At 58.8% G+C, this 27077-nt stretch overlaps 14 protein-coding genes across 14 annotated transcripts; 3 read left to right on the top strand and 11 right to left on the bottom strand.

Annotated features, from left to right (window-relative positions):
• Positions 1 to 917: 917 nt before the first annotated feature.
• ACA1_116990 (carboxypeptidase) lies at positions 918 to 3335 on the bottom strand (the record flags this gene model as incomplete). Its single annotated transcript, XM_004342287.1, has 12 exons — positions 918 to 1037; positions 1102 to 1195; positions 1313 to 1394; positions 1469 to 1628; positions 1708 to 1777; positions 1883 to 2107; positions 2161 to 2274; positions 2350 to 2482; positions 2571 to 2665; positions 2780 to 2907; positions 3000 to 3113; positions 3201 to 3335. The coding sequence occupies 12 exons, from the start codon at positions 3333 to 3335 to the stop codon at positions 918 to 920; spliced, it is 1470 nt and encodes a 489-aa protein (XP_004342336.1).
• Positions 3336 to 3498: 163 nt separating this feature from the next.
• ACA1_116980 (uncharacterized protein) lies at positions 3499 to 3868 on the bottom strand (the record flags this gene model as incomplete). Its single annotated transcript, XM_004342286.1, has 3 exons — positions 3499 to 3551; positions 3629 to 3701; positions 3767 to 3868. 3 exons carry the CDS (start codon positions 3866 to 3868, stop codon positions 3499 to 3501), a joined length of 228 nt encoding a protein of 75 aa, XP_004342335.1.
• Positions 3869 to 4229: 361 nt separating this feature from the next.
• Positions 4230 to 5369, bottom strand: ACA1_116970 (uncharacterized protein; the record flags this gene model as incomplete). Its single annotated transcript, XM_004342285.1, has 5 exons — positions 4230 to 4436; positions 4540 to 4599; positions 4692 to 4770; positions 4850 to 4941; positions 5094 to 5369. The coding sequence occupies 5 exons, from the start codon at positions 5367 to 5369 to the stop codon at positions 4230 to 4232; spliced, it is 714 nt and encodes a 237-aa protein (XP_004342334.1).
• A 144-nt stretch (positions 5370 to 5513) lies between these two features.
• Positions 5514 to 6204, bottom strand: ACA1_116960 (uncharacterized protein; the record flags this gene model as incomplete). The annotated part of the gene is made up of 4 exons (XM_004342284.1): positions 5514 to 5641; positions 5792 to 5844; positions 5922 to 5995; positions 6088 to 6204. 4 exons carry the CDS (start codon positions 6202 to 6204, stop codon positions 5514 to 5516), a joined length of 372 nt encoding a protein of 123 aa, XP_004342333.1.
• An 85-nt stretch (positions 6205 to 6289) lies between these two features.
• On the bottom strand, positions 6290 to 8176 carry ACA1_116950 (uncharacterized protein; the record flags this gene model as incomplete). The annotated part of the gene is made up of 1 exon (XM_004342283.1): positions 6290 to 8176. The coding sequence occupies one exon, from the start codon at positions 8174 to 8176 to the stop codon at positions 6290 to 6292; it is 1887 nt and encodes a 628-aa protein (XP_004342332.1).
• Positions 8177 to 10493: 2317 nt separating this feature from the next.
• On the bottom strand, positions 10494 to 12046 carry ACA1_116940 (protein phosphatase 2C domain containing protein; the record flags this gene model as incomplete). Its single annotated transcript, XM_004342282.1, has 5 exons — positions 10494 to 10764; positions 10844 to 11051; positions 11151 to 11234; positions 11321 to 11434; positions 11566 to 12046. The coding sequence occupies 5 exons, from the start codon at positions 12044 to 12046 to the stop codon at positions 10494 to 10496; spliced, it is 1158 nt and encodes a 385-aa protein (XP_004342331.1).
• A 448-nt stretch (positions 12047 to 12494) lies between these two features.
• ACA1_116930 (pyrroline5-carboxylate reductase) lies at positions 12495 to 13319 on the bottom strand (the record flags this gene model as incomplete). Its single annotated transcript, XM_004342281.1, has 1 exon — positions 12495 to 13319. One exon carries the CDS (start codon positions 13317 to 13319, stop codon positions 12495 to 12497), a length of 825 nt encoding a protein of 274 aa, XP_004342330.1.
• A 722-nt stretch (positions 13320 to 14041) lies between these two features.
• ACA1_116920 (uncharacterized protein) lies at positions 14042 to 15555 on the top strand (the record flags this gene model as incomplete). Its single annotated transcript, XM_004342280.1, has 5 exons — positions 14042 to 14631; positions 14797 to 14875; positions 14966 to 15069; positions 15181 to 15379; positions 15436 to 15555. 5 exons carry the CDS (start codon positions 14042 to 14044, stop codon positions 15553 to 15555), a joined length of 1092 nt encoding a protein of 363 aa, XP_004342329.1.
• A 319-nt stretch (positions 15556 to 15874) lies between these two features.
• Positions 15875 to 19031, bottom strand: ACA1_116910 (PKD domain containing protein; the record flags this gene model as incomplete). Its single annotated transcript, XM_004342279.1, has 14 exons — positions 15875 to 15915; positions 16026 to 16274; positions 16376 to 16732; positions 16816 to 16921; positions 17015 to 17075; positions 17216 to 17276; positions 17374 to 17486; positions 17565 to 17678; positions 17781 to 17867; positions 17947 to 18014; positions 18140 to 18211; positions 18376 to 18428; positions 18532 to 18864; positions 18971 to 19031. The coding sequence occupies 14 exons, from the start codon at positions 19029 to 19031 to the stop codon at positions 15875 to 15877; spliced, it is 1776 nt and encodes a 591-aa protein (XP_004342328.1).
• Positions 19032 to 19389: 358 nt separating this feature from the next.
• Positions 19390 to 20701, bottom strand: ACA1_116900 (UBA/TSN domain containing protein; the record flags this gene model as incomplete). The annotated part of the gene is made up of 6 exons (XM_004342278.1): positions 19390 to 19449; positions 19505 to 19687; positions 19804 to 19902; positions 20015 to 20093; positions 20204 to 20291; positions 20389 to 20701. 6 exons carry the CDS (start codon positions 20699 to 20701, stop codon positions 19390 to 19392), a joined length of 822 nt encoding a protein of 273 aa, XP_004342327.1.
• A 326-nt stretch (positions 20702 to 21027) lies between these two features.
• On the top strand, positions 21028 to 21692 carry ACA1_116890 (DNA-directed RNA polymerase II family protein; the record flags this gene model as incomplete). The annotated part of the gene is made up of 4 exons (XM_004342277.1): positions 21028 to 21194; positions 21279 to 21338; positions 21422 to 21509; positions 21552 to 21692. The coding sequence occupies 4 exons, from the start codon at positions 21028 to 21030 to the stop codon at positions 21690 to 21692; spliced, it is 456 nt and encodes a 151-aa protein (XP_004342326.1).
• A 19-nt stretch (positions 21693 to 21711) lies between these two features.
• Positions 21712 to 22430, bottom strand: ACA1_116880 (general stress protein 26; the record flags this gene model as incomplete). Its single annotated transcript, XM_004342276.1, has 3 exons — positions 21712 to 21926; positions 22059 to 22133; positions 22196 to 22430. The coding sequence occupies 3 exons, from the start codon at positions 22428 to 22430 to the stop codon at positions 21712 to 21714; spliced, it is 525 nt and encodes a 174-aa protein (XP_004342325.1).
• A 654-nt stretch (positions 22431 to 23084) lies between these two features.
• Positions 23085 to 25201, top strand: ACA1_116870 (Actin; the record flags this gene model as incomplete). The annotated part of the gene is made up of 12 exons (XM_004342275.1): positions 23085 to 23237; positions 23317 to 23363; positions 23457 to 23610; positions 23692 to 23782; positions 23907 to 23993; positions 24094 to 24181; positions 24253 to 24374; positions 24459 to 24527; positions 24610 to 24676; positions 24758 to 24858; positions 24953 to 25078; positions 25170 to 25201. The coding sequence occupies 12 exons, from the start codon at positions 23085 to 23087 to the stop codon at positions 25199 to 25201; spliced, it is 1137 nt and encodes a 378-aa protein (XP_004342324.1).
• Positions 25202 to 25413: 212 nt separating this feature from the next.
• Positions 25414 to 26741, bottom strand: ACA1_116860 (uncharacterized protein; the record flags this gene model as incomplete). The annotated part of the gene is made up of 2 exons (XM_004342274.1): positions 25414 to 26407; positions 26500 to 26741. The coding sequence occupies 2 exons, from the start codon at positions 26739 to 26741 to the stop codon at positions 25414 to 25416; spliced, it is 1236 nt and encodes a 411-aa protein (XP_004342323.1).
• Positions 26742 to 27077: the final 336 nt, after the last annotated feature.

Raw genomic sequence — 27077 nt, 5'->3', positions numbered from 1 at the left:
ACTGACGGGAGGTGTCGAGAGGTAGCTTATGAGCCGCCGCGTTGCGTTACGGGCTGTGCTTCGGAACGAGGGTGGTGGGTGGTAACTTCAACAGCGCACTCGCATACGACGTGCGGTTGACAGTTGAAATGAAAGACGACGCTGAGCGGGTCGGGGGGTGGGATGATGAGGAGGAAGGGCTGGCAGCTGTGCTCGACGCAAGGCTGCTCTCTACGCTCGTTGAGGTCGAGAAATGACTGAAGACTGCAGATACCTCGGTCCTGCGGTTCGGTTGTGTGGTGGTGGGGCGAAATGGCGCAGAATGACAACTGGCAGCGCATGTCCGCCGCCAACTGTCAAATTAATGAGCCGCGTCAGTCATTGGCATGAAACGTGGCACCATTTCTACGGATTCTCTACCGATTCGCCATAAACCCTGTTTCGAGTCCGGTCGAAGCCGAACCAGCAAATTTAAATCTCGAAATTTCGATGACTGCAAACGCTGGGTGCGGCTGGGATGAGCGCGATCGGCTGCTGGCGAGGAGGTTGTACATGGGGAGGATCACGAAACTAGCATAGATGGTGCGCGTGAGTGACCCTTCTCGCCGAGTGTGAGGTTACTCCTCCAGTTGGTAACCAATGTGATTGAACCTAGAGGCTTTGGGCGTAGGAAGAGACAAGAACGCGTGCGCGTGCAATGAGTTGAGAGGTGAGGTGCATGAACGTTGACACGAACACACCGTCAATCGTTCATTGTGTCGGCGCCTCTCATCGACCACGCCAGTTGCGTCGTCTCATTCTGGACCACGCGCGAGAATTGAGAGGGTGTCAGCACTATCAAGAATTCATGATGGCCACATCATCTTTTCGAGTGGCAGACCGAGAGAGAAGCCCGCGTGTCATAGGCAATTGAGTTGAGCTAACAAGGGCGCCTGCGGTTACCAGCGGCGCCTGTTGTTGATGGCCTGTCGACGCGGCGGCAGGACGTCGGGCACCGCGCCGGACTTGAGAAAGTTGGAGAGCACATGGTACGCCAAGGCCGGCTGGAACATCGGCACCTGGGGGTTGCACTCAGCTCAGTACTAACCAACACAGGGGTTGTGCAGAAGAAGAAGTCAGTACCTCATGTCCGGCGCCCTTGATGGTGACGAACGTGTACGTGTCGAACACCTCCGAGTAACCCGCCACCGCTTGCACGCCAGGTACGTACCACGGCCTTCGCATACAAAACAGAGAGAGAGAGAGACACAGACAGACAGACATAGAGCGAGAGGAGCATGTCAGTGAGCCACCAAGCGACGGCGTAGACGGCCCGGCGGGTCACAAAACGCACTTCCACTTCTTGACGATGGGGCGGTGGAGAGCGTTGAGGCAAAACTGGGTGTACGCAAACGGGACCGTGGCGATGTCCACGTCTGTTGCGCCGCAGAAGCGTCGGTGAGCGACCACTGGGTGGGGAGCGACGTGTATTTAAGTCGACACATCGTACCGCCGGTGAAGTACAGGATCTTGAGCTGCGGCTTCTTCTCGAAGATCTCGCCAAGATAGTCGAGCATGTTGAAGTTCTGCTCGGTGTAGTTCAGTTTGCCGGTGCAGCTCTCCCACTTGGTGCCCACGCGAGCGTGGATCGCCTTCTGCACGTCTTCGCGCTGGACAGTGCGACAGCGAGTGGTCAGTCAGCTGACTGGGGAAGGATTGGGCTGAACAGGTTGGGTGGGAGGCCCGCACGTTGAGCCAGCGACTTGCCACATCGGAGAAGGTGAGGCAATCAGGAGTCGTTTCGAAGATATCAAGAGAGCTGATCAATCGCGTTGTGTGTGTGTGTGTCGTGTGCCGTGTATGTCGTGTGTGTCGCGTGTGTCCACAAACATACACGCGAGTGAGTGTGACGTGCCAGCGGCACGCATGGAGGGAGTGCGGGATCGGGTGCCTGTTTCCGGTGCAGAAGTTGGTGTAGAGATCGTCGCCGTAGATGTGGCCAGTGTCCTTCCTGATCTCCAGGTAGAAGTTGACGCACTTCTCGGGGTAGGGCTCCTTGGGCTGGTCGCACTCCAACGCGCGCCACGTCAGATAGTCCGAGATGCTCACCATGCCGTGCCAGTAGCTGTAGTTATCGTAGAAAAAGCCACTGGTCAGCAAATTGCACTGCGGAGAGAGTGGAGGGCGTAAGATAAGTAGTACAAGAGCTCGACGAGGAGAGGAGGCCGATTGATGTTGATGCCGTAGTCGGGGCAATCGATGACCGGATTGCCCAGCATGATTCCCTTGAGCTGCGACCGCATGACCGCATCGGAGCTAAACAAACAAGGTGGTCAGGCGCCTGGATAATGCCTGGGCAAGAGAACTGTAAGGGTGGGGGGATGGAGGCACCCGTTGAGAATCTGGTGCGTGAGCATGGGCACGTAGACGCCTGCGTAACTCTCGCCACTGATCCACAGGTCATGGGAGCGGTAGTGGGAGAACACGCTGAACCAGTTGCGCAGGAATGCGTAGTTGTCCTCAGCTTTGTGCAGCACCCACCACAACCACAAAGCACCAGTTGGTTGTGTTCATTTCGTGTTTTCGCAGCGACGGACCGGGTTGTCACGAACCTGTCTTGGTGTCGTTGGTGTTGTAGTCGCTGGGCGTGTCCGAGTACGAAAAGCCCACGCCGGCAGGGGCCTCGATGAACAGCATGTTCGCCACCCTGCACACGCGAGGCCAGACGGAACACCCAACACCCAACGCAGTAGTTGTCAGGTGAGAAGGCAGTGGTTGTTGCTTACAAGTGGTGAATGGCAGTGCACGTGTGTTGTCTGACCTGTTAAGACTCCACCCGTTCTCCTCCATGCCGCCCTCGGGGTTGCCGTTGGGATGCAGCGGTCCGTGCTCCCTCGTAACGCCGGTGAGCGATGAACAGCCCGGGCCGCCATTGAACCACACCACCAACTACGGCAGCCAGCCAGAGTGGGCAAAAATGAACGAGTGAGAGAGTGAGGCAGGGCTCGCGGTTCGGGGAGGACGAGTCCCGGGAATCGTACGGGGTCGGCTGCCGGATTGTTCCGGCTCTCGGAGAACCAGAAGAAGAGCTTGCGCCCGCGAGCCTCGTCTACGGTGATGTAGCCTGCATAGTTTCGCGAGTGCAGTTGCCCATCCTGCACAGCCGCGCCACAGTGAGCCTGCGCCACATTTCGGGGGGGACTTGAAAAGAGCGAAAGCGAAGAGCGACGGGGGGGGGTAACCAAGCCGGGCAGGTGGGTGACGAGGAAGTCAGAGGGCAGAGCCGAGTACGTGTGGGCCACTGCAGTGACCGAGTTGGTGCTCAACAGCACCAGCGCGGCAGCCCATACAAGGACAACAACGAGCTGATGCGACATGCGGGGAGCGACGAACAAAATGAAGGTTGTTTTTGTTGGCCCGGTCTCGAACAGCCAAAACAAAACCAATCACCCCAGGGTTCCAGGTGCAGGGAGTGCAAGTGTTGTGCGGGTTGTGGTTTATTAAGGTCTTGAAGGCGAGTGTGGCAGGGTTGGTGGTGAGTTAGGGGATGTTCTTCATCTTCTCCGGCTTGCCCTTGACCATGGCGAGGTAGCCTGCGCAACAACGACGTCAGCATGAGATGGAGGAATGTGTGGCCTCACCTCGCAGAAGTTCTGGGGAGGAGGCGTACCGTGTATGACAGCAACTGCCCCGCCCACCCATGGCATGTACTTGACGTACTGAGGCCGGTAGGCCAGTGCCGCCTGCCGGTCGTGCCGTCAGTCCCGAAAGCCCAACACCAGACGCATAAGAGGATGCAGAAGCGTACCAGGCCGGGCGCGATGATGGCCACGTGGATCCAGTTGACCACTGAGCTGTTGTCGTGGCCGATGATGTTCTTGGGCTGCTTGGTGCGGAGTTCAGTGCTCATTGTGTGAAGAGTGTTGGCCAGCTGTGGATGTGAAACTTGCAGTTGTTGATGAAAGAGGGTGTTGCTCACCGACCCGGGCCAGCCGTCGGTTGTAAAGACTGAGAGGACTGTCGCCTGCCATCAGCTGAAGGCCATTTTCCGCCTCTTCTCTCCTTATTCTCCAGTGCTTCGCCATGAGTGGCAGGTGACGCGCGGGCGGTGCATGATGATGATCAGCCCAGGGTCCTTCCTTCTTCACTTCGTTTTTCGTGTGGGGAGGGAGGTTGCAGTGCAAGCTGATCAGAAACGATCAAGAATTAGAAAAAGAAACGATCGCTTAAGGTGGCTGTACAGCACACTCCGCACGTTGAGCCCAAGCTCGCTATTTTCGCTTCTTGGCGTCGTCGGTGATGGTCTCGACGGAGATGGCCGACGACAGCTTGGCCTTCTTCTTGGACTTGGGCTTGAACTTGGTCTTCTCCTTCTCGGCCTCTTGTTCTTCGATGCGCGAGCCTCGGATGACGATCAACACCATCTCCACCAGCATGATCGCAACTCCCAGCAACGTTCCTCCGATCACGCCCGGCACCTGCATCACACGCATACACGCTCACAAGCGTCAGCTTGATTAAGGGGAGCACGGGCTTCTCTGGCTAAAGAGCAGTGCATACGGTGCCCCAGCGGCTGAAGACGAAGTAGCCCGCAATGAAGCCCACAACGATCATCACAATCATGTCAATGCCGAGCGATGCCTGCAGTGGAGTTGGACGAGAGTGCCATTGACGTTACAGGTCAGCCCTTGGGTCAGCAACACGTGAAGATGAGAGGCGAGAGAGGGCCTCACCTGATGCATGGCTTCACGGAACTCGTTCTTTCGCTTGCCCTGCGTCATGTCCTTCGTCGCCACAACATTCTTCACCATGCTGTAAGAGAAACCCATGAGCTCAGGAGCGAAAGAGAACGAGACTGTACAACCACGCAGTGGGGCGGATGCAAGAAGACAAGTAAATGAAGAGGAGGAAGACGTGCTTGGCATATCGTTTGTTGTCGAGCTCAATCTGCAATCTGTTGAACAGCGCCTCCTGCTCTGGCGTCTGCACACCAACAGGCACAAATAAATAAAAATAAATAAAATAAATAAAGGAAGAAAGGATGGTCGGTGTGGCACCTTCTTGGGTGGCGGTGGAGGGCGAGCCACGACTGGTTGGCTGCCCTGCAGCAGTTCGTGAAGATGCGCATACTCGACCACGGCAGCCCTCGATTTCTGATCGGACCCGTCATTACTGCTCGCCTTGATTTGGAGGAGCACCCGGGAGAGCTGGCGCAAGAGCCCGAGAGGCACCTCGTTAGCACTTTTGTCCTTGTGCAGCTTGTGTAGGGCCTCCCTTGTCTCCTTCGTTGCGGATAAAACGGCCTTTTTATCCATCTGGGCTGTCGCCAGTGCCAGGGCCTTGCGGATGCGCGGCGTAACCACGAATCGCAGCTGATCCGATGGCGCCGTCGTTGTGGTCTCTGAGCTCATCTCTCCTGTCCGTTCAATCACTTCCTTTTGATTTGAGTAAAATCTCTTCCTGTCCAATCTCCAACACCTTTTCTATTTTATTTTTATTTTTATTTTTATTAATTCATTTTGGCGCCCACTCACTCTGGCTTCGGCCCAACGTCTTCAGTGGCTGTTGGCTTCTTCCTCCGCCTGGTCTTCTTCTTGGTCGTTGTCGTCTCCTTCTTTGTCGTCTTCGTCTTCGTCTTCGAGCGTGATTTGGTCCTCTCCTTCCGCGCCGGCAGGGTCACGATCTGGCTGTCCTTGCCGACCAGGCTTACGTGTCGTGATTTTCGAACGTGCGTCGCTCTTTGCTCTGTGTTTGGCGTGTGCGTGTGGCGGTGGCGTTGCACATGTAAGGATTGATTTTTTCATCAATAGCTAGAGGACGTCACTGTACGCACCTATTACGTCTGTATTGACCTTCAGCCTGTCCTTCTTGCCGTAGATGCCGTACCTACGCGCCACCATCATCAAAGTCAGGAGAAGAGAGAGGAGGAATTGGGCCAGGCGTAGAGTCATCAGTAGAAGTACCACTCATCGAACTTCATGTAGCCTCCGCCGACCCGGATCACCACGAAGCCGTTGACCACACTCATGGTCATGACCTATATCGGTTGCGTAGCGCGTGTGTACACCGCGGCGGTAAGGCCTAGATCGCGAAAGAAGAACAGAAAGAAAGAGGCAGAAGCCGAGGTACCCTATTGCAGATCTTGTAGACACTTTCCCTGTTCTTGACGCGCTCGACGGGGATTTCCACGTCTTGCTCCACCATGAGCTTGTTCAGCAAGGCCTCCACCGTCGGCGGCGGCTCCATCTGCTCGTAGTGGTTTTGTGAAGTGAAGTGATGAGGCGATGAGCGCACGATCGTATGAAACGAACCAAGTGGAGGAGGGGAGAGGTCACACCGGCTGGTTGCAGGAAGACGATCGCGATCTGCGTCGTGTCGCGGTGGCCAGCGGGGGCGGTGTTGACGTGGAGCGAGAACGTCGCGACAGGCGGTTCGAGGACTGGGGCGAGAGCAGGCCGGCCTTCTTCAAGCGCTCCAGGCGCCGCTTCTCCTTCTCCCTCGCCTTCCGCCGCGCCCTCCTCCGCTCCTGCCGCCTCCTCTCCTTCTCCTCGTCCTCTTCGCTCTTTTCCTTCAAGGCCGGTTCGCCGCCTTTGTCGACATTTTCGCTTTCTTCGAGGCTACGGCCGCTGATGAGGATCGTGGGACCCTGCGACATGCGAAGCCCGCTGCGGGGCAGGCCGTAGGCCGACAGCGGGGCGCTCCAATCGCGCGCAGCCCGACCGGCGTCGTCCGCGTCGCCCCAGTCGAGCGCGTCATCCTCCTCGTCGCTCTGCGCGCGGCTCGAGCCCCGGCTGCTGTCGAAGTCGCTGTCGTATTCGCTCCCGTCGATGCTGAGCTCGCGGTCGTTGTCGGCTTCGTTCTCCTCCATGTCGGCGAAGGAGAGGTCTTCGGGGCTCATCTGCTGGATCTCCTCTTCCATGTAGATGCGCACGCCCTCGAACTCATCCGCGTCGACCTCAAGCAACTCCTCCTCCTCCTCCTCGCCCTCTTCGCTATTTGGTCCCGCTTCGGCTTCGTCTTCGCTATTTTGTTCCTCTTCCTCTTCGCCTTCTTCGTCGTCTTCCTCCTCCTCCTCTTCACCCTCTTCTTCCTCTTCTTCGCCCTCCGTGCCATTCTCTTCGGAGAAGAGGCTTTGCGGTTCGATCTCGTCCTCCTCGTCGTCGTCGTCCTGCTGTTGTCGCTTTCGCTCTTCCTCCAGTCGTCGCTCTTCCTCTTCTCTCGCCTGCGCCTCTTTCTCCTCCCGCTCTCTGCGCTCCTGCTCTTCCGCTTTCCTCTGCTCTGCGGCCTCTTCGGCCTCGCGTTGTCGTCGTTCTTCGTCTTCGGCCGCTCGCCTCCGCTGTTCCTCCTCCTTCTCCTCCTCCTCCTCAGCCCTTTGTCGTGCTTGTTCCTCGGCCGCCAGCCGCTTCTCTTCCGCCGCCTTTGCCAGCTCCTCGTCGGCTCGTTGCCGCGCCTCCTCGGCTCTGCGTCTCTCCTCTTCCTCCGCCGCCTGTCTCTCACTTTCCTCTCGCTCGCGTCGCCTTCGCTCTTCATCTGCCGCGGCCCTCGCGCGTTCGGCCTCCTCTTCCTCCTGCTCCTTCAGCTTGAGCTTGAGCGCTTCCTCCTCTTCGGCTCTTCGCTGCTGCTCCTCTTCCTCCTGTCGCTGCTCCTCGCGTCTTCGCTCTTCCTCCGCTCTTCGCTCTTCCTCTGCGCGCAGTCGCTCCTCCTCTTCCGCCTTTCTTCGCTCTTCGGCTCGAAGCCGCTCTTCATTCTCTTCCTCTTCACGTTGAACCCGTCTCCGTTCTTCTTCTTCTTCTTCTTCCGACTCTGCCCTTTGCCGTTCGGCCTCCTCTTCCGCCCGCTTCGCTTCGTCTTCTCTTCGCATTCGCTCTTCCTCCTCCTCGGTCGCGCGCTCGGCGGCCTCCTTGAGCCTTCGTTGCTCCTCCGCCTCCTCGGCCGCCCGTCTCGCCGCCTCTTCGCTCTGTTTGTGCTCCTCCTCTTCCTTTGCCCTTTGCCGTCGCCCCTCCTCTTCCGCCGCCGCTCTCTCTTCCTCGGCCTGCGCTCTGTTTTCCGCCTCCTCTCGTCGCTTTCGTTCTTCCTCTTCGTCGGCCCGGCGCTCCACTTCGATCAGCCGCTGCCGCTCCTTCTCCTCATCGGCCCGACGCCGCTCTTCGGCCTCCCTGTCTTCGTTCGCCTTCCGCTCCGCTTCCGCTAGCGCTTCCTCGTCGGTTCTTCGCTGCATCGCCTCGATCTGCCGCTTCCGCTCCTCTTCCGCCTCCTTCTCGGCCTTCTCGGCCTTCTCCGCCTCTTCCCGTCTCCTCTTTCCTCCTCCTCCTCCTCCTCTTTCTTCTTCTTCTCCTCGTCGGCTCGTTGCTGGGCCTCCGCCTCAGCCTTGGCCCTTCGCTTCTCCTCTTCCTCCTCCGCTTCGCGCTGTGTCACGATCTGTCGCTCTCGCTCTGCTGCTTCCTCCTCGGCCTTCCTCCGTCGCTTTTCCTCCTCCTCCTCCTCTTCTCTCTTTCGCTGCTCGACTTCTTTTCTCTGGCGCTCCTCCTCTTCTTCTTCTCTCTTTCGCTGCTCGTCTTCTTTTCTCTGACGCTCCTCTTCTTCGGCTTTTCGGCGCGCTTCCGCCTCCTGCCGCTGCCGCTCGGCTTCATCGGCGGCCCTGAGCTCTTCCTCCTCCGCACGTCTCCTTTCCTCTTCGGCCGCCGCCTCTTCCGCCGCTCGGAGCTGTGCGTCGAGCTGCCGCTGCCGCTCCGCTTCCTCTGCCCGACGATGCGCTTTGATCCGTCGCTTTCGCTCTTTTTCCTCTTCCTCCTCCTGTTGGATGCGACGCTGTTCCTCCTCGAGCTGTCGCTTTCGTTCTTGCTCCTCCTTTTCCCTCATTTCCTCCTGTTCCCTTTCCGTTGTTGCTCCGCTTCGCGCTTACGCTCTCGCTCCTGCTCCTCCGCCTCCGCCTCCTTCTTCATCAACTCCTCGCGCTCCCGCATCGCATCGTCTTCGTCTTCCTCCTCCTTCTTCTTCGTTTTCTTGGCCTCGTGCTCCGCTGCGAGCTGCCTCTCCCTTTCCCGCTCCCGCTTCTCTTCCTCGCGCTTCTTTCTCTTCGCCGCCGCCGCCTCCTTCTTGCGCCGGAGCTTCTCCTCGACCTTGCGCATCTCCGCCTCGAACATGTCCTCCATGCGCTCCATCAGCCGCTCCTCCAGCGGCTTCGTGTCCTCCTCTTCCACCGCCGCCGCCGCCGCCGCCTTCGTAGTGGCTGATGCGCGCCGCTGCTCGGCTCCGATCATCGAGTGACGCCCAACCAGCTCGTTGTCGTCTTCCTCTTCCTCTACATCGTCGTCATCGTCATCGTCATCTTCGTTGTCGGTGCGAACAAAGTAGCAGCAGACGAGGAGGAGCAGGATGAGGAAGATGGCCGCCAGCAGGAGGAGGAGCGCGTCGACGGCCCGCGCGCCGACTCCGGGCAGGTCCAGGACCTGGCGCTCGAGGAAGTAGACGCGCAGGTCGTGCATGAAGAGCTCCATCTTGCCGCGGCCCCACAGCGTCAGCGCGCGCATCACGCACGCCGCCACCAGCGCGTAGGCCACCGCCACCTTGAGGTACTGCCACGCGCGGCTACCGCCGATCACGGCTCTGATCAGGCTGCGGACGCCGTCATCGTCGTCGCCATCGTCGTCGTCGGTACTGCGCTGCCGCTGGACGATGTCGCCCAGGAAGCAGAGCAGACGCGCCTGCCGCTTGGTTGTGGTCGTCGATCGCTTGTGCTGCTGGAGCTGCTGCGACTCGAGTCGCCAGAACTGCTGAAGCGCAAAGTCCTCGTCGTCGCTCGGCGGCCGCTGGCGATCGCCACCCTCCTCGCTGTGGCGCAGAAGACGCGCCAGCCGTCGCACGTGGGCCTGCGAGAGGTCGGTCGTGCGCCTGTCGATGCCGAACGTGCGCGCGAGGTACCGCTCCAGCTGGGCCTCCACCACAGGCACACTCTGGCGCAAGGCAGACCGCGCTTTTTCCCCGACGCCGCTCGCCATCACCACTAGGGGGAAGGCCGGGGCCGAAGCGTAAAAATCATTTAATCGTGTTATAATAATGTAGAATATTAACTTAAAAAAGTGCTCGTGCACAGGCAACTAAAGAACTAACCCCATTCAAGGAGATGGAGGTACCAGGTGCCGATGGTACGTGGCGAAGGTGTCCCCTCGACTCCTCTCGTTTGTGCTCCGGGTGGCAAGGCAACAACGGCCAGCTCTGGAAAAAGAAAGAAAAAGAAAAATGCAAGCAAAGAAAATAGGTACGAAAAGTAAACCGAGAAAAGAAACGGAAATCACTTTTTTGGTTGTTTTGTGGTTGGCAAGCCACACGAACCTCCGCAGAACGTGGTCGGTCTCGCGCAGTCTCCTCCTCGACTGGTTGTTGTTCATAACAGTTCGTGACGCCTCTCTTCTTCCTCGTCGCCCTATCACACACGATCCTCCTCCCGCTCGCTTGCCCGCTCGCTCCCTAGCGTCTCGGCGGTGGAGTGCAGACTCGAGAGTTGATCAACGTAAGGTCGAGCTCCTTCCTCCTCGTTACGATCCCTCAGCCGCCGCTGTGCTTGTTGAGTCGGCGGCGGCGCTAGATTCGGGCGAGGGGCTCACCTCTCGGATGATCACCTCATTGTCCACGTCCAGCGACAGATCTTCGTCGTCCTCCTTCGGCACCACACCTCCCTCGTCTACGAGCACCGTCATCTCGTCCGTCTCCTCGTCGTCTGCCCGTTCCGCCCCTTCGTTGGAGGTCTCCATCGTGCCGTCCGAAATGAATCGGACAATCACGACGGTGATGTTATCCAGAGACTCTCTGTAAGAGGGGTGAGGCAAAGTCAGGATTGGCACAGGGGGCGGCGGACTGTATGGAAGGTTGAGCAGCAGCAAGTTACCTTGAGAAGGCCTTGGCCGTAAGCGTTTGGGCGACGTCAGCGAGGCTGAGCTCCTTCTTTTGCAACAGCTCGCGCGTAAGCAAAACCGCGTTTTCGTTGGAGAAGACGTCCCAGAAGCCGTCGCTCGCCACGATGAAGAACTCGTCCGCACCAGGTTGGAGAGATTCCTCCTTGATCTCTGGGATTGCGCTCACCAACCACTCCATTGCTGTCATGTGATGAATCAACCGTGTTAACCATGCGCAGGGAAGGAGATGATGCAGAGCAAAGCACGGCACAATAGTGCTGCAGTGGCAGAAAAGTGCACCTGGCCTCTTAGGGTCTTTGTAGAAGGTGTCTCCCAACGCTCGCGACACGGCAAGGCCGCCCCGCATACCATCGCCCTGGTATACTCTGCATAAATCGTACGTGAGTATGAGACAATTTGCTGCAGCGAGAGGAGTTGGAGATTGAGTGGAAAAGCGTGCCTGAATGGACCCATGGGGATGTTGAAAAAAGAGCCCTTTTTAACTACACCGCCAGAATCCTCGATTCTCTTCTTCTCACTTGGCTTGTCGGGTTTGTGATCGTCGGAGAGGGCCACGGCCTTGCCTGAAATTACGCCACGATATGGGAAAATGAGCCTCATTGATGAGCGCGGGCAGCTGCGAGGTGATGCGCGGATCGATCCAATCTGCTAGCAGGCCCGCAGATCTGATTGCGTGGGGGGGGGACAAACGCACCCTTTCGGCAGAGGACCGCACGCGAATCGCCCACATTGGCGACGTAGAGGCGCTGGCCCATGATGAGGACCATACACGCGGTGGTGCCATCTTGCGAGGTCGCGCTTTGGTACTTCTCCGCAAACTCGCGATCGGTGATCTCACAGGCCTCCTCGAGGGCCCGGATGGGATCGTGGGGGAAATGGGCAGATTTTACAAGGTTCTTGTGGAGGTAGCCCGAGGCGAAGGTGGACGCCAGCTGGCCTCCGTGGCCATCAAAGACGGCGAAGAAGGAGCATCGCTCTCCCGCTCCGTTCGGGCTATGTTCCTTGCCCGCTTGAGACATCATGTCCCGCAGGTCCTCGATTATCGTTCTTCTATCTTCCATGTAGGGGCGCCGACCTTGGATTGCGCACGAGCCCACCTCGAGGGTGAATCCATGAGCATAGTGCTTCTCCAGATGGGTCGTAGTCGACACTTCAGGTGATGATGGTGTATCCATGTCGCTCTTCTCCTTCTTAATCTCGTAGATCGCTTTCCTTTCTCCTCCCCCTCGTTGTTGTTGTTCTCGTTGTCTCTTTCCTTCCTCTGTTGTTAGCCCTCCGTGCTTCGTTCCGGTGTCGTGTAGTACGAATTGAACCGCGAAATTGGCGATCAGCGCAGCACCGAGAGTAAGCACGAAGGGGAGCACCCAGTAGACCAGCAAGTCCAGCATACACCGGCCCGCACGCGAAGTCTTTCCCCCCTCTCTCCTGCGCGCCAGCGATTGTCCGCGCGTCTCCCCTTGTGCCCGGTTAATACCCGGATTGCCACAATGCCCCCACGAAATCTACGGCCCACATCAGCAAGATAGACATCTCCCCCTCAGCTGCTCCCTGTCGAGAGAAGATGTTGGCGATGCGTGTTTATTTATGAACAACAGAAGAAGAAGAAGAAGAAGAGGAGCGCAATCACTCAGACTTGGCCAGCTCCTTGGATCGTTCGGTGGCGGCCAGCACGGCGTTCATCACCGTCGCGCGCAGTCTGCCGTTCTCCAGGGCGTGGATGCCGGCGATGGTGGTCCCGCCGGGGCTCGCCACCTTGTCCTTGAGCACGCCCGGGTGCTCGCCGGTCTGCACCACCATCTGCGCAGCGCCCAGCACCGTCTGCGCCGCCAGCTTGGCGGCCACGTCGCGCGGCAGGCCAGCGGCAACGCCGCCGTCGCTGAGCGCCTCGATGAACTGGTAGACGTAGGCCGGTCCGCTACCGCTGAGGCCGGTGACGGCGTCGAGCAGCCGCTCGGGCACCTCGGTCCCGAGGCCCACCGACGAGAGCAGGTGCGCCACCAGCTTGCCGTCCTCCGGCGTGGCCTTGCCGCCCAGCGAGAAGGCGGCCGCGGTCTTGCCGACGAGGCATGGCGTGTTGGGCATGACGCGCACCACGCGGGTGTCGCTGCCCAGCTGCTTGGTGATGGTGTCGATCGTGATGCCGGCGGCGATCGAGATGATGAGATGGGGCGAGGAGGCCACCGCGTCCTTGATCTCCTTGAGCAGGGTGGACATGACCTGCGGCTTGACCGAGAGGATCACCACATCCGAATTCTCAACGGCCTCGAGATTGGATTTCGTGGTCTTCGTGCTGCCGCCAGTGTCCTTCTGAAATCGAGGCAGCTGGGGCTCGTACGCATCGCTGGCGATGATGTTCTCTGGTCGCGTCACGTTGGCATCGATGAAGCCGCGCGCGAGGGCAGTGGCCATCTGGCCCGCACCGAGAAAGGCGATCCTGGGTTCCGACATCTTGTTGTTGCTTCGAGCTGGTGGTTGTTGGTGTGTTGAAGAAGACGTGTTGTTCGGTCCGATGTAGATGAGATGCTCCGGCAGTGGCCTTTTGTAGATCGGATAGGGCACTGTGGCAGTGAGTGGTGACAGCTGCGCTTGGAGTACAAAGGCCCTACGGCACGACCTCATGGCAGTAGTAGTTGTGGAGGGAGACGTAGTCGACGGGCAGGTGAGCCGAAGGTTGGACGACATCTTTGCACGCGTTCTCGAGAGATAAGTGCTCGAGAACCGAGCGACCCGTGCCTCAGAGCAGACCGCACGCGCCTAACTCTGCGGAATGGTTGGCATCCGGGTGTGCCATTGCGTTCGTGATTGACCCTGTGGAGTTGGGCCGCTCTTGGCGCGCCATACGTACCGGAGGCGCCGAGACGGGCATGGTCTCTTCCCCGTCGGCTTCCTCCGACCTTGGCCTTCCGGCACAGTTACAAGCCTCCGTGGTTGGGACATTGTCTCGGGTGGGATTCGAAGCCGTAGATGGCCAAGTGGCCAGCTTTCTTGGTGAAGACTGTCGACGGTGGGGCACCACTGCAAAGAGACAAGGAGCAGCACCACGTCCCGTCTCCTCCTCGCTGTCACTGCCCCGTGCGCTCTTTCACACCAGCGAGGGACCAGAATCTCTCTCTCGATTGATCTGTCACTCTCTACGTTCCACAACAACTTGTTGCTGCCTGGAAGGAAGGATGGAGGACCCCCACAGCAGTGCTGCGTTGAATGGGAGTGGCAACTCACGGTCTACGATTAGCAGCCTCCTCAACGATGACGCCTCGACCGATGCGCAGGAGGTGGACTTCACCTCCTACGGCAGCCCGTTCCTCCCTGACTTGGGCTCCCCCTCCTCCAGTAGTAATCCCCCTGTTGTCATCGACGTCGATCGCCAGCCACCCAACAAGAAGAGGCGCCAGAGCTTCGACAACAACGTTGATGCATCTTCAGCTTCATCTTCGACCACAAGCGAGCAGCTCCCCTTCCCCTCCCTCCATCTGCATCCCCTTCTGGGCGGCGCCAGCGTGGAGAATCCGCAGGCGCTGCCATCGCCATCTTTGCTGGCCGCGACTGCATGGCAGCAGCAGCTCGACTCGCACGTGGTGGAGGAGGAGAGGCGCGCACTCGCCGAGGAGCGACGAAAGGTGGCGACCGACCGCCAGCAGCTCAACGACGAGCGGCGCGCCTTCGAGGACGAGAAGCGCCAGTTCTACGACGAGAAGCAGAAGTGGCTCGATGAACGAGATAAGCAGACCACCACCACCGGTGGCGGCAAGCCCACCATCTCGTGCGTTCCCTCTCTCTCTCTCCTTCCACTACTTCCCCTCCACCTCGTCCCCTCGGGCGTTGCTCGTCTCACACCACTTGTCGACAACAAATACTGCGGCCTGGCCCAGTTGAACTCACACCGTCACCATCATCCTCTTCATCGGGTTGGCGGTGGTGTGTGCAGGTTTGGTCGGCGTTCCCAGGCCCAGCTCGAGGAGCAGTCCTTTGGCTGCGTGTTCGTCAAGAACAATGCCGTGGTCACCGTACGCAGCGCACCCCGTTCTCGCCAACCACAGTCGTACGGGAAGATGAGCTCATCTGTATTGGCTCTTTGGTGTTTCTTTCACGCGCAGAAACCGTCGCCCAGCTTTGCGCAAGCCTTTGTCGTCTTGTCGGACATGATGACCCAGAAGAAGGTCGAGCTTCCTCTCGCCATCGGAATTGGTGCCAAGGACAGGTGCGAGCCTGTGCGATCACTCGTCGTCGTCGTTGATGTCTTCTCTCTCTCGCTCTCTCGCTCACACTTCTTTCGTGTCGTGTCCCTTCAACCGTGTGTGTGTGTGTGTAGCTCGCTGCCCAAGAAGGCCGTGCAGGATCTGGGATGCATTCTGATTCCACAGCAGACCAGGGACTATGGACCATCGTACGCCAAGACCGGATACCTGGTGGTCACACTCAAGGACCAGAAAGGGGGCGCGCCCGTGCGCATCGAAGCCGTGGAGGGAGCCGAGAGCGACGCGGGGGAGAGCTATTTCATCATCGCCAAGGTGCGCACCACCCACGCTTGGTCTGGGCTGCACACTGCTGACCCGTTCGCACACAGAGTGACTTGGGCTTGCTTCGGTGCGTCGCCAACGAGAAGGAGGGCACCATCAGCAACGACCACGGGGGCGCTGGCGGCGGCGAGACAACCGAACCGGCCAAGGGCAAGAGGAAGAAGTGAAGTGAAGTGAAGGGCGAGTTGTTGAACACCGTGACCTTCACTGCCACGCGCCATCAGGCCCCACCCCAACCTCAGTAGCGCTTGCACAAGAGCAGCAACCACCAGAGATCGAGAGGAGAAGGAAGAAGGAGATCATGAGTTGGTGTACATTACTTGGTGTATTTATGATCCTGATGGGCGTCTCACCCCAAGATCTTGTTTGGCACTGCGGCATTGCACTCTCCGCCTTTCTTGAACCTTGTTGTGTGTTGGGAAACCCTCTTGCGAGCACCTTGGTGCTTCTTGGTCTTTTTCTCTTCTGGCACACAACCGCTGTTCGCTAGAGTGCGGCAGCGATGGGCGCTTCCGTGTTGACGTACTCTGTGCACGTGGAAATTGGGTGGTCGTGTAAGGGAGACAACCGAGTGGAACGGAAGGGAATGGTGTGTGCGTGTGCGTGTGCGTGCGCGTGTGCGGTGATGGGGGGTTACCGGGATCTTTGTTCCACCAGGCACCGCCGGAGGGCACAATGCCGCGGCCGAAGAAGAAGATGACAGCGGCGACGATGATCGCCACCACGCACACGATCACCGTGAGAGGGATGAAGAGCCCCAGCATCAAGGCCAGCGTGTCCTCCGAATCCCAACCGCCGCCGCCGTGCGAGCTGACTATGATGATGGTCTTGCTCGAGGTCACGTAGTACGTCCCGTCGAACGCCGTCAGCCGGACGTTGTACGTGCCTACATTGTGCGGGCGCGCAGACAAAAGAGAGTAGGGCGATGAGCCCAAGAGAACGAAAGCGAAAAGCGTCAAGAAGCGGGGGGGAGGTGTGTGGAGTTACCTGGGGTGGTGAAGTTGTGTACGCCCGTCTCGGTGATCTCCTGCGGGTAGAAGCGGTCACCGAAGGACCAGCCCAGCGTGGCCGGGGCGCTGGTGCTGGCAGTGAAGGTCACCACCGTCCCCTCCACGAACGAGTTCCCGCTTGGCGAGTTGCTCTGTCGGCGCGCGCACATCTTCAGCATTCCTGCTCCCGCGCGAGAGCGCAGCGCGAAGCTGAGCAGCGGGCGTACCATGGACACGGTGGGCCGTGTGGTGCCATCGCCGGGTAGTCGCCGGGGGAAGCGGACGGTCGAGTTGTCGCTCACCACCGCGCTGCCATTCGTCACCGCCTGCTCAGTGAAGATGGCGCAGTTCATGTCTGTCTCGCGAAGAATCGAGAGCGATCAGACAACACAGTCGTGGTCGTGGTCGTTCGTTGCGGAAAGGGCAAAGAAGGCGCACCGTCACCGCCGCCACAGACGTAGATGTTCTGCCGACGGCCTTCGCCCGCGTCCACGCCATCCAGTTGGTAGGTGACGTTCCGGTATCGGAAAACGACGTCTCCGCTCTGACAGGTAAAATGCCACCACACGGCACAGCCCAGAAGTGAGCGCGCTGCGCCTAAACGATGCACGGCAGAAGAAACGAACAAAAAACGAACCTCGTTGATCTCAGCCTGCCAGGCGAGGTTGGTGTAGGTGTCGCTGGCCTTCATGTCCACCCTGCATTATGCCACAGGCGATTGCGTTCAGCTACGAAACCCACCTCCCGAGGTGTGCGCACAACGTTGAAGGAAAAAGTTCGCATTTCGCATGAACGCTGCGACAGAGGTCGCCAGAGGGCCAGAAGGAACCGAACGTACCAGGAGACCAGAAGCACGCGGGAGGGCGAAGTCCCCGTGAGTTGATAATACCCCGTACCATCTGACCACCCAGGTTAGTTGGCCAACTGTTCTTGTGTGTCGTGTCGTGTCGTGCCGCCGTGTCATGTGCGATTGTGCACGCTGGGAGAAAGGCGTACTTAGGAAGAGGGCATTGAAGGGCGCGAGGGTGAAGTCGAGCTTGGTGTCGGTCGGCACACTGGAGCCCTGCGCAGCGAACGAGACCCTGCCGGCCACGTCCATCGCAAACGACCTGTTGGTGTTCGAGGGGTTAGTCAGGTGGGTACTGGGCGAACGTGGCGTGCACTGATCTGTGCGACGCAGCGCGTACTCGAAGTTGGTGCAGCCGAAGATCCAGGGAGTCGAGCCCAACCCGACCGAAGCGCTGAAGCTCCCGGCGCTCGGGAGTGCGACGCTCGTGTGCCCGTTTGCGACAGGGTCGACCCTGTTCACGCGCACACAACGACATGCACACAGTTGAGCGGGGACATCGTCGGTGTCGTACGGCAGGGGCTGCCGGCGCGGTGCACAGTTCGTGAGTACGCACCACGCAGCCGCCGTGTTGGGGGTGTATTGAGGGGAGCCGTAGTTGGCGGCCGGCGGGCAGGAGTTGTCGATGGTGAACGGCGCCGTCCTGCGCGAAAGGAACAATCGACCAGGCCAGGTGAGAACCGCAAACACAGACCGAAGTGAAACCGGAGGGGGGAACGTACGTGGTGGATTCGGCTGAGCCGTTGAAAACCGACGTGAGCGTCGCCTCCAAAGTGTAGCTGCCGGCCGCCTTATGTGATGAATGGGGGGAGGGAGGGAAACTAACAACGTCAACGCAGGGACGCAGGCAGGCGCTGTGTTGGAACACCAGCACGATGGGTGGGCGGGCGGGTGGGAGGAGGGTGGGTAGCGTACGAGCCCGGTGATGTCCAGGTACATGCAGGTGACGTCCTTCGTGTAGGTCACCTGCCATCCGGCGGAAAGGCCCTGCGCGTACGACAACCATCAGGAGGGAAGTGGTGGTGCGGTGTGTGCGGTGTGTGCGGTGTGTGCGGTGCGTGTGTGCGTGTGTGCATGTGTGTGGACCGAACCTGCACGGGGCCGGAGGGGGTGGAAGTGCGGCAGGACGAGTACACGGGAGCCGAGGGCACACTGCCCCCGCCCGAGTATCCCGTGACCGTCTCCTGGTCAAAAAGGCACAGATCTGTGCAGAGACAAGCAGAGCGCAGTGAGACACCACCGCACACGCACGCACAATCGCACACGCACACACCGCACACGCGCACGGCTGAGGAGCGCGCGCGTACCACGCACGCCCGAGGCCTTCACGGCATTGGAGGAGTCCTTAACGGCGAGCGACACGAAGTCGTTGATGCTCGTGGCGGCCGAGCAGGCGTCGTTCGTGACCGTGGACGCGGCGGCCGACCCCAGTGCGAGGCTGGCCTCGGCGTCGCCCTGGTTCTGCACGCGCAGCCCGAAGCGCAGGAGCCGTCGTTGGTTGGCCGCGTCGGGTGTGAGGCACCGCGGCACGAAGCACGACGAGCCGGACGAAGACGACGACACCACAAAGTCCGTGGAGACGGTCGACTGCAGGTAGGCCTGGTCGAGCACCAGGCTTGGGCTCGCCGAGACCAGCACCACTGCATGTTTTTTATTTTGAAATTAGCATGATTTATTACGATTAAAATAATCTGTACGGACGGTACAAGCAGGAATCGAGAAACCAGAACGAGGAAGGAGGAGTACCTGAGCAAATCAGCGCTGCCGTGAGGTGTGCAAGCACGTTGAATCGCCCCGTGGTGGTCATGTGCATGATAATTCAAATAAATAGTGGTATAATAAATAATAATAAGATTCAAACGAGGATCCGTCGTTGTTGTGCCTTGCCCCAATGTGGTGCTCCTCCTGTGGCTTGTGTGCTGCGGTCTTCTCGAAGAAGCCAAGTGTTGGGATCGGCGCGAGGTCAAGAGGCACGAGGTGGGGAGCACAAGAAGAAAGACATGTCTAAAAGAAAACAAGCGTAGTGTGGGACAACACCCGAGGCTGTCGATTGGATGGGACTTTGGGTGTTGCCAAGGTACGACATCAACCACAACACCAATTGCAACATCTTCATCACCAAAAGCATCATACATCAGGCGGCAGGTGCTTGATGGTCCTCACGGCTACTGATTGAAGAGGAACTCGACCGCTCGCCCCACGTCGTTGTCCTGTTTTGGAGGAACCTGATCAGGGACAGAAGGGAGAGCATGAAGCACAGTACCGGGGAGGCGGGCGTACGCAAGCTTGGAGGGCCATCTTGGCCTGGTCGGCGGAGAAGCCCATGTCCGTGAGCTGGCTCACCAGCGACGCATCTGCCACATCGCCGCCGCCGCCGCCGCCCGAGGCTGTTGGTGTTGACCCAAAGTCGTCGCCGGCCGACAGCTGTAGTGTCAAGTGCTCCACCGCCGCGTCAAGATCGCCCTAGGCGCCATTTCTGTGTGAGCACGGCACGCACCACGACACGGCACGACACGACACGAGCGACTCCAATGGGGTATCGGAGCAGAATCATGTGCAGGATCGGCCCAATTCGCTACCTTGGTCTCCTTGAGAGCGTCCTTGGCCCACTCTTCGGGGAATCCCATGGCCTTGAGCTGCTCCACCTTCTTCTTCTCGGCTTCCTCCTTCAGTTTCTTCTCCATCGCTGCGTTTGCGACCACGTGCGACACATGAAGGAATCCACGTCGGTCACTCACACAGTCATTGATCATCTCCTAAGGGCCAGCACTGAGCGAACGATCGTTGTACCTGCAATGTCGGCCGATGGCTTGATTCGGAAGTCGCCAGAGCCCAACGTTCCGTTCCACGTACCGAAGATCCCTCCGCTCTGTGGTGTGATTGCGTCATTGGTCAGGTGGCCCACACACAGCAAGGTCGGCACTTGGCGACAAGACAATCCGGGCAAGCTGAATGGGGATGAATGGGGAGGTGTCGTACGGCGCTCTCTCTGAAGCCAGACATCTCCATTGTGTTGCCGCTCTGCATGTCTGTTCGCGTAAGTGTGGCTCCGTACGGAGGTGTGGGTCTGCATCGCGCCAAGCACAAATGCCACATCAGCAACGAATGTACATTCCCATGCACGACCCCATGCACTGAAACGTAGCACCTGACATGCAAGGGACGAGATGGGGATGTACTTGTAAACGCCAGTGATGCTGAAGAAGCCGGTGCTGTCCTGGCCGGTGCCGTTGACGGCGCCGTCGTGACTGAACTGGAGCTCGAGGACCAGCTCGTTGCGCTTGCCCTGGTGCACGTAGGATCCATCCCACTTGCCCGACTGAAATCGCTTTGTCGCTGTTGTTTCCAGCCGCAAGCCCACCACCAGGCAGTGTGCCACCAAGTTGTTGATGCACGGATGAAAGTTAGATTCAAAAGGAACCAAACAAGAGGAATATCAGCACAAGTTTTTGGAGCAGCAACTAAGGCGTGCAGCATGGAGGTCAAGCTCTTGGCAAAGGGGTACCCATGAAGTGCAGTTGTGTGGTGCTTGCAGCTTGTTGGCTCCTCTTCGCTTTCAGTGCAATAGAAGCGCTACGTATTTCTCTCCATTTCTCGGCTTAATTTTGTTTTCTTTTTCTTGTAGGCAGACCCGCACACATCACTCAAGATGAACTTTTGCAATGAATGGTACCTTGTTGTTGCTCTTTCCCACTGGCCCTTGCAAAAGAGAAGCCTATTTCTTTCCTACAACGAATTTTACATTTTGCATCCTCAATTTTAATCTAATTCAGATTTGCCCCCCCCCCGATGGCAGTGCGAACATGCTGTACCCGAAGGAGGACAAAGAGAACAAGGTCCTCCTGTACGCCTGCCGTAACTGCGAACATGTCGAGCAGGCCGATCTCAAACAGATAGATAAGGACGGCTATGAGGTCCAGACCGGTGCCGCCTGGCGAATCTACCGAAACGAGATCACCCAAAAGCCTGCGTACGTACACCATCTTGCCAGTGCCGTTGGGTGGTGTGTATGCCGTTGCCGCCGTCCCTCATTCGCACTCCTTTCTCCACGCAGTGGCGGTGCTCAGATCTTCCACGAGGTGATTACGGACCCAACGCTGCCACGCACGAAGGGGTACGCTGCGCCCCGCCTGGCATCAGCGCGATACTACTTCGTGGCCGGCTAACAACTTGTCTCGTCGTTCGTGCTTTATGTAGTGCTCTGTGCGAGCAGTGCGGCGGAAGGGAGGCCGTGTTCTTCCAGGCCAACAGCGGTAACAGTGAGCAGGTGTTCACGCTATTCTTCGTGTGCTGCAGCCCCGGATGCGGCAACAGCTGGACAGAATAGAGCCCCGTCATCTACAGCAAGAACGAAAAGGAAAGTGCGTGTGCGTGTGCGGTGGTGTGTGTAAACAAAGCGGGTGAACGAGTGCGTGCTGGTGAATGCAATGCTATTCTATTCCTTCATTCCTTCCTTTCCTTGGTTTAGCCCTGCACGTGCGCTCCCTTCACATCTGCGTGGGAGCGGTCAGGGTCACCTTGGCGTGCTCCTCGGGCATGGTGGTGCTCTTCTTCTCTTCGGCGCCGACCATCTTCTTGAGGAAATCCATCGTCGTCTTCTCGCCCGACACCGAGTCCCAGTATTCGCCCCACGTCGTGTCGACCTTGAGCAGCACCAGGTCGGGCGTGTCCTTGCCCTCGGGGAACCACGGACGATACGCCTCTACAGTGTGACATATTCGGTAAGCACGTTTCTTCTTGTCATGTCGTTGTGTGTGTGTGTGTGTGCGTGTGTGTGTGTGTGTTGTATCGCGTGTGTGTGCGTGTGCGTGATCATTAGGTGAGGCAGACGAACCCTTCCAGATCTCTTCAATGCCGCCCTTGTCGTTGGAGACATGAACGTTGCCCGACAGCGAAATGTACTCGCCATCTACAAGTAGGTCTCGTCAGCTTCGCATTCAAGAAGGACGGGTTTGGGTGGGGGGGGCGCACTCTTCTGCATGGTGATGCAGGCCCGGGGGTCCCGCAGGAGCTCCTCGATCTTGGCACTGTCCATGGAGGTGATGAACCACAGGTTCTGCTCGACGTCGGCCTTGGCGATTCGCATGGGCCTGCCGCGCAGCTGGTCGCTCGAGTTCTTCGTGATGAGCATGGCGTTGTCGAAGTCCTTCACCAGCCGCACCAGGTGAGCCTTGGGGTCTTCCGTCACGTTGAGCTTTCCGGCCATCTTCTTTCTTCTTCTTTCTTCTTTTGTTGTTTCTTGAGGAGTGTGGATGTTTGAATGTGTTGTGGACAGAGCTCACACTTATGCCGCCAGGGTGACCAACGTCGTGGATGGCGATGAATACTGGTTTGTCTTCTGGCCCAGTTTTCGCTCACTTTCGGTTGTTTGATCTCCGATACCACGCGCGGTGTGTGGTTGGCCAATTCAAATTCAAATGAAAAATCCATCCATCCTCTCTCTTGCTGTTCGGCCCTGGCCGTTCCACCGAAGCGAGGGTCACCGCCGGGTAGCACCTCAACCAGCACTGGGCTGTGCTCAGGCGCTTGCGAAAGAAAAGCCAGGAATTTGTAATTTCTTCGCCACTTTCATTCACAGACACAGCCTCCACTATTGCCCAAGTCAAGCGATGAGTGAAGAGAAGAGGGGCGAGCTAAGCGCGCTGTCGCCATGTCCAGCCTCGCTCAGCGGTAATCTCTCCACTTGCGACTCGAACAGCCCTGTTTTGACAGTCCTTTATCCCAAAAGGTAACGTGCTGGTCGTCGACAACGGGGGCGACACCATCAAAGCAGGTACTGATGCCTCCTCCTTGTTGATGACTGTAATGCTGGTGGAGAGGGACCCCCCCCCGGGGGGGGGAGTGACTGCGACAACGCGAAATGGTGGTAGGTGTGGCTGGTGAGGATGCTCCTTCGGTGGTGATGCGCACGCTGATGGGCAGGCGGCACTCGGCCGGAATGCCCCACTTGCCCGACGCTGTCTTCGGAGCAGAGGCGCTTCAACGCCGCGCGACTCACCGCATTCGATATCCGGTTGGGCACCTGCTTGCATGTTGTACGGGTGCACTTTGACTGACCGTGCGTGCGCGCTCTCTGAGCGATTTGCGCGCAGGTGGAGCGCAAGATCATCACCAATTTTGGAGACATGGAGCATATCTGGTGCTGCACCCATGGGTCGTTGTCGTTGATGTATTTGTAGCATTGGCTCATACTTAGGCCTGCATCACGCTTCTATATTTATATATGCCACAGGCACCACTTGTTTTACCAGGAACTGAAGGTGGCGCCCGAGGAACATCCGGTGCTGCTCACCTACGCCGCGGACTCTCCCCCGCGCAACCAGGAGAAGATGCTGCAGATCATGTTCGAGACTTTCAACGTGCCCGCAGTTCACCTGGGCGATCAGGTGTGTGGTGTTCCCCTTGCAGCCTTCTTTTTGCCGCTTTTGCATAACCTGTTGGCGGCCATCTTTGTTTGTTCTGGAAAGGCGACGCTGGCCCTCTTCAGCGCGGGCAAAACGACTGGGGTAGTGGTGGACATCGGAGCCTCGGGCTCGCTGATCACTCCTGTCTACGAGGGTGCGTACCCCCAAAGAGACGTGCACTCGCGCGCTCGCACTGGATGCAGCAACAACAACTGACCGCCCAGATTTTCTATTAGGCCACGTGATACGGTCGGGTGTGCTAGATTCGCTGATAACAGGAAGAGACATAACGGACTACTTGTTGAAGATCCTCAATGAGCGCGGATACTCTTTCACCACCACAGCCGAGCGCATGCTGGTCGATGGTCCGACCCGTCCGCCCTCTCCTGTCTGCGTTGCCGTTGTGATTGACCGCTGTTTGCGCGTAACGCTTGCCTCTCTCTCTCTCCCTCTTTCTCTCTACAGAAATCAAATGCAAACTCGGCTTCTGTTCGGTGGACTTCGACGCTGGTTGGACGGCTTGCATGAAGCAAAGTGCCACTTTGGGAAGCGGGTACACTGCGTGATCACCATGGCCCATGACCATCGATTGAGCGCTCATCAAACTGGTGTGGCTTTGCTCAGGGTCATTGATGTCAACAAGGTGGAGGGCACTCAGCTGGCACGGTTACCCAATGAACTGCTTTGCCGCATCAACGACGTCGTCATGCAGAACACCTACACTCGCTGCTACACCCTCCCCGATGGTACGTTAACGCACCTAGAGCTCTTGCCGACTCTCCGTAGCGGTGATTGTGTCAACAACCTACTGTTCCTACCACTCCATACAGGCCAAGTCATCACCTTGGACGCAGAGCGATTCCGTTGCGTGGAGCCTGTGTTCGCGCCCTGCATGATCGGTATACTGACAATTGCCCAACCGTACGCAGTGCGGCACCAACTCCCACTAATCAGAGTTTCTCCCTGCTTTCTTGGCCGTAGGGTTCTCGGCGACTGACCTGACCGACAACCTGTACACAAGCATCTATCGATGCAGCTCTGAACTTCGGTACGCTCGGCCGCACGTGGTCCCATTATTGTGATGAGAGCCAAAACAGCACTGATTTGACGAGTTTTTCGTGGCCACCAGCAAGCTGATGTGGGGCAATGTGATGCTCAGCGGTGGGTCAACCTTGTTCCCCGGCATGGCTGCGCGACTCCAAAAGCGGCTCACCGATCTTGCCCCCGCTGGTGCGATGCTGCCCACCCGACAGTAATCCGTGCCTGGCCTGACACTGACGGTGGTGGTGGTGGGTGGTGGTGGTATTCGTCCATGATCGATCAGATGCCGGGGTACGAGTGATCGCGCCGCCCGAGCGCAAGTACGCCACTTGGATCGGAGGGTCGATTCTGGGCTCCATGCCCGACTTCGCCAGCATGACCGTCTCCACCGCAGCCTACGCCGAATACGGTACGGCTAGAAGACTCTCCTCTCTGGTCGTCTGCGTCAAGCGCCAGCGAACTCTTCCACACTCACCCACACCCGGCCCACACACTCGCAGGAGCCAACACGCTGATGCACATGTTCCACTAGAAGCATACCACTACGTTATCAACTCTTCGAAAGCTGTTGCAGCGCGTTAGCATCATCATTGTGAGAAGTGTAGATCATTGGATGTATGTTGAAGTGGTCTAAAAAGAACAACAAAGAGAGGTGATAGAGAGAGGAATGGGGCAATGTGCCCCTTTGTCGCCGGGTCCGCTGTGAGGTGGGGGGGTGTGGTACTGATCATCGCCAGCAGACGACTAGTAGGCGCCATCGCACTCGGGACAGCACTTGCGGTGGTCGGGGCAGCACTCGCCGGCCTTGAGGTACTTGCCGTGCTCGTCCGGATAACAGCCCTGCGCGTCGGCGTAGAACACGCCGCAGTCGAGCTCGATCGGGTAGCAGCCCTGGGCGTCGCGGAAGTGCCACTCGCGGCCGACCTTGCGCGGGCAGCACCCGTGGCCGTCCTTCCACTGGCCGCCGGGGCACTTCTTGTTCTTGTCGTCCTCGCACGGCTTGTCGGTCGTGGTCTTGCGGCACTCCTCCGTCGTGGTGGTGGTGTGCTTCTTGGAGGTGGTGGTCTCCTTGGGGCACTCCTCGGTCGTCGTCGTGGTGCGCTTCTTGGTCGTGGTGGTCTCCTTGGGGCACTCCTCCGTCGTCGTGGTGGTGTGCTTGGGGCAATCCTCGGTCGTGGTGGTGTGCTTCTTGGTGGTGGTGGTCTCCTTGGGGCACTCCTCCGTGGTCGACGTGGTGTAGTGCTTCTTGGTCGTGGTAGTCTCCTTGGGGCATTCCTCCGTGGTGGTGTGCCTCTTGGTGGTGGTCTCCTTGGGGCACTCCTCAGTCGTGGTAGTGTGCTTGGGGGTGGTGGTGCGCCTCTCGGTCGTCGTGGTCTCCCTCTTGGTGGTGGTGGTCTCCTGGGGGCACTCCTCAGTCGTCGTGGTGTGCTTGGGGCAATCCTCGGTCGTGGTCGTGGTGCGCTTGGGGGTGGTGGTGCGCCTCTCGGTCGTGGTGGTCTCCTTGGGGCAATCCTCGGTCGTGGTGGTGGTGCGCTTCTTGGTGGTGGTGGTCTCCTTGGGGCACTCCTCCGTGGTCGTGGTGGTGTGCCTCTTGGTCGTGGTGGTCTCCTTGGGGCACTCCTCCGTGGTCGTGGTGGTCTTGTGGTCGTCGGGGCGGATGCAGCGCTCGTGGCACTTGCGCTCCCACGAGCACGACTCGCCGGCCTTCAGGTAGTTGCCCTTCTCGTCCGGGTAGAACCTGTTTGGTGTGTTGACCAGGTGTCACAATCAGCCCCTAAGGTAGGTTGTGGATGCTGTGCTGAATGTGTGGTGTGTGCAGTGAGGCGGTACCCGTTGCCGTCAGCGTAGTAGACGCCGCAGCCGACGTCCTTGGGGTAGCACTTGTTGCCGTCGCGGTAGTAGGCCTTGCCATTGATGAGCTCAGGACAGCAGCCCTTGCCGTCGGGCCAGTAGCCGCCCTTGCACGGTCCTCCGTCGTTCCTCATCTTGCCGTCGGCGATGGCCGCCGTGGCTGCGAGAGCGAGGCCCAGCGCCACCACGAAGAACAGCTTGCTTGCAGGTGACATCGTCATTGTTCTTCCTGGTCTAGGGTTGAACTGGAGGGTTGGTTTGGATGGTTGTGAGGCGAAGGCAGTTGGTGATGAAGTGATTGTGGAGGGAGCAAGCCTTGCCTTTTTGTGGCCGTCACCGGCGAATCACGTCGCGGCTGCTTGAGCGCGCTAAAGGTCCTGAGGTGGGGATACAGGCCATTGCACAAATAGAGGGCAGGCATCAAGGGAGCCGAGTTTCCCCTGGTGGAGACCACGGGTGTAAGGGGCGCTGGGCTGGGTCAGGAACTGGTGCCTATGCCTGCCGTGTGCCGAGTCACCCAACTTTGGCCGAAGGATTCCAAGGACGTGTGTGGGAGG

Source organism: Acanthamoeba castellanii (assembly GCF_000313135.1).
Source record: "Acanthamoeba castellanii str. Neff unplaced genomic scaffold scf7180000084669, whole genome shotgun sequence".
NCBI classification, from domain to species: domain Eukaryota; phylum Discosea; order Longamoebia; family Acanthamoebidae; genus Acanthamoeba; species Acanthamoeba castellanii.
This window is presented reverse-complemented; position numbering and strand designations above follow the sequence as displayed.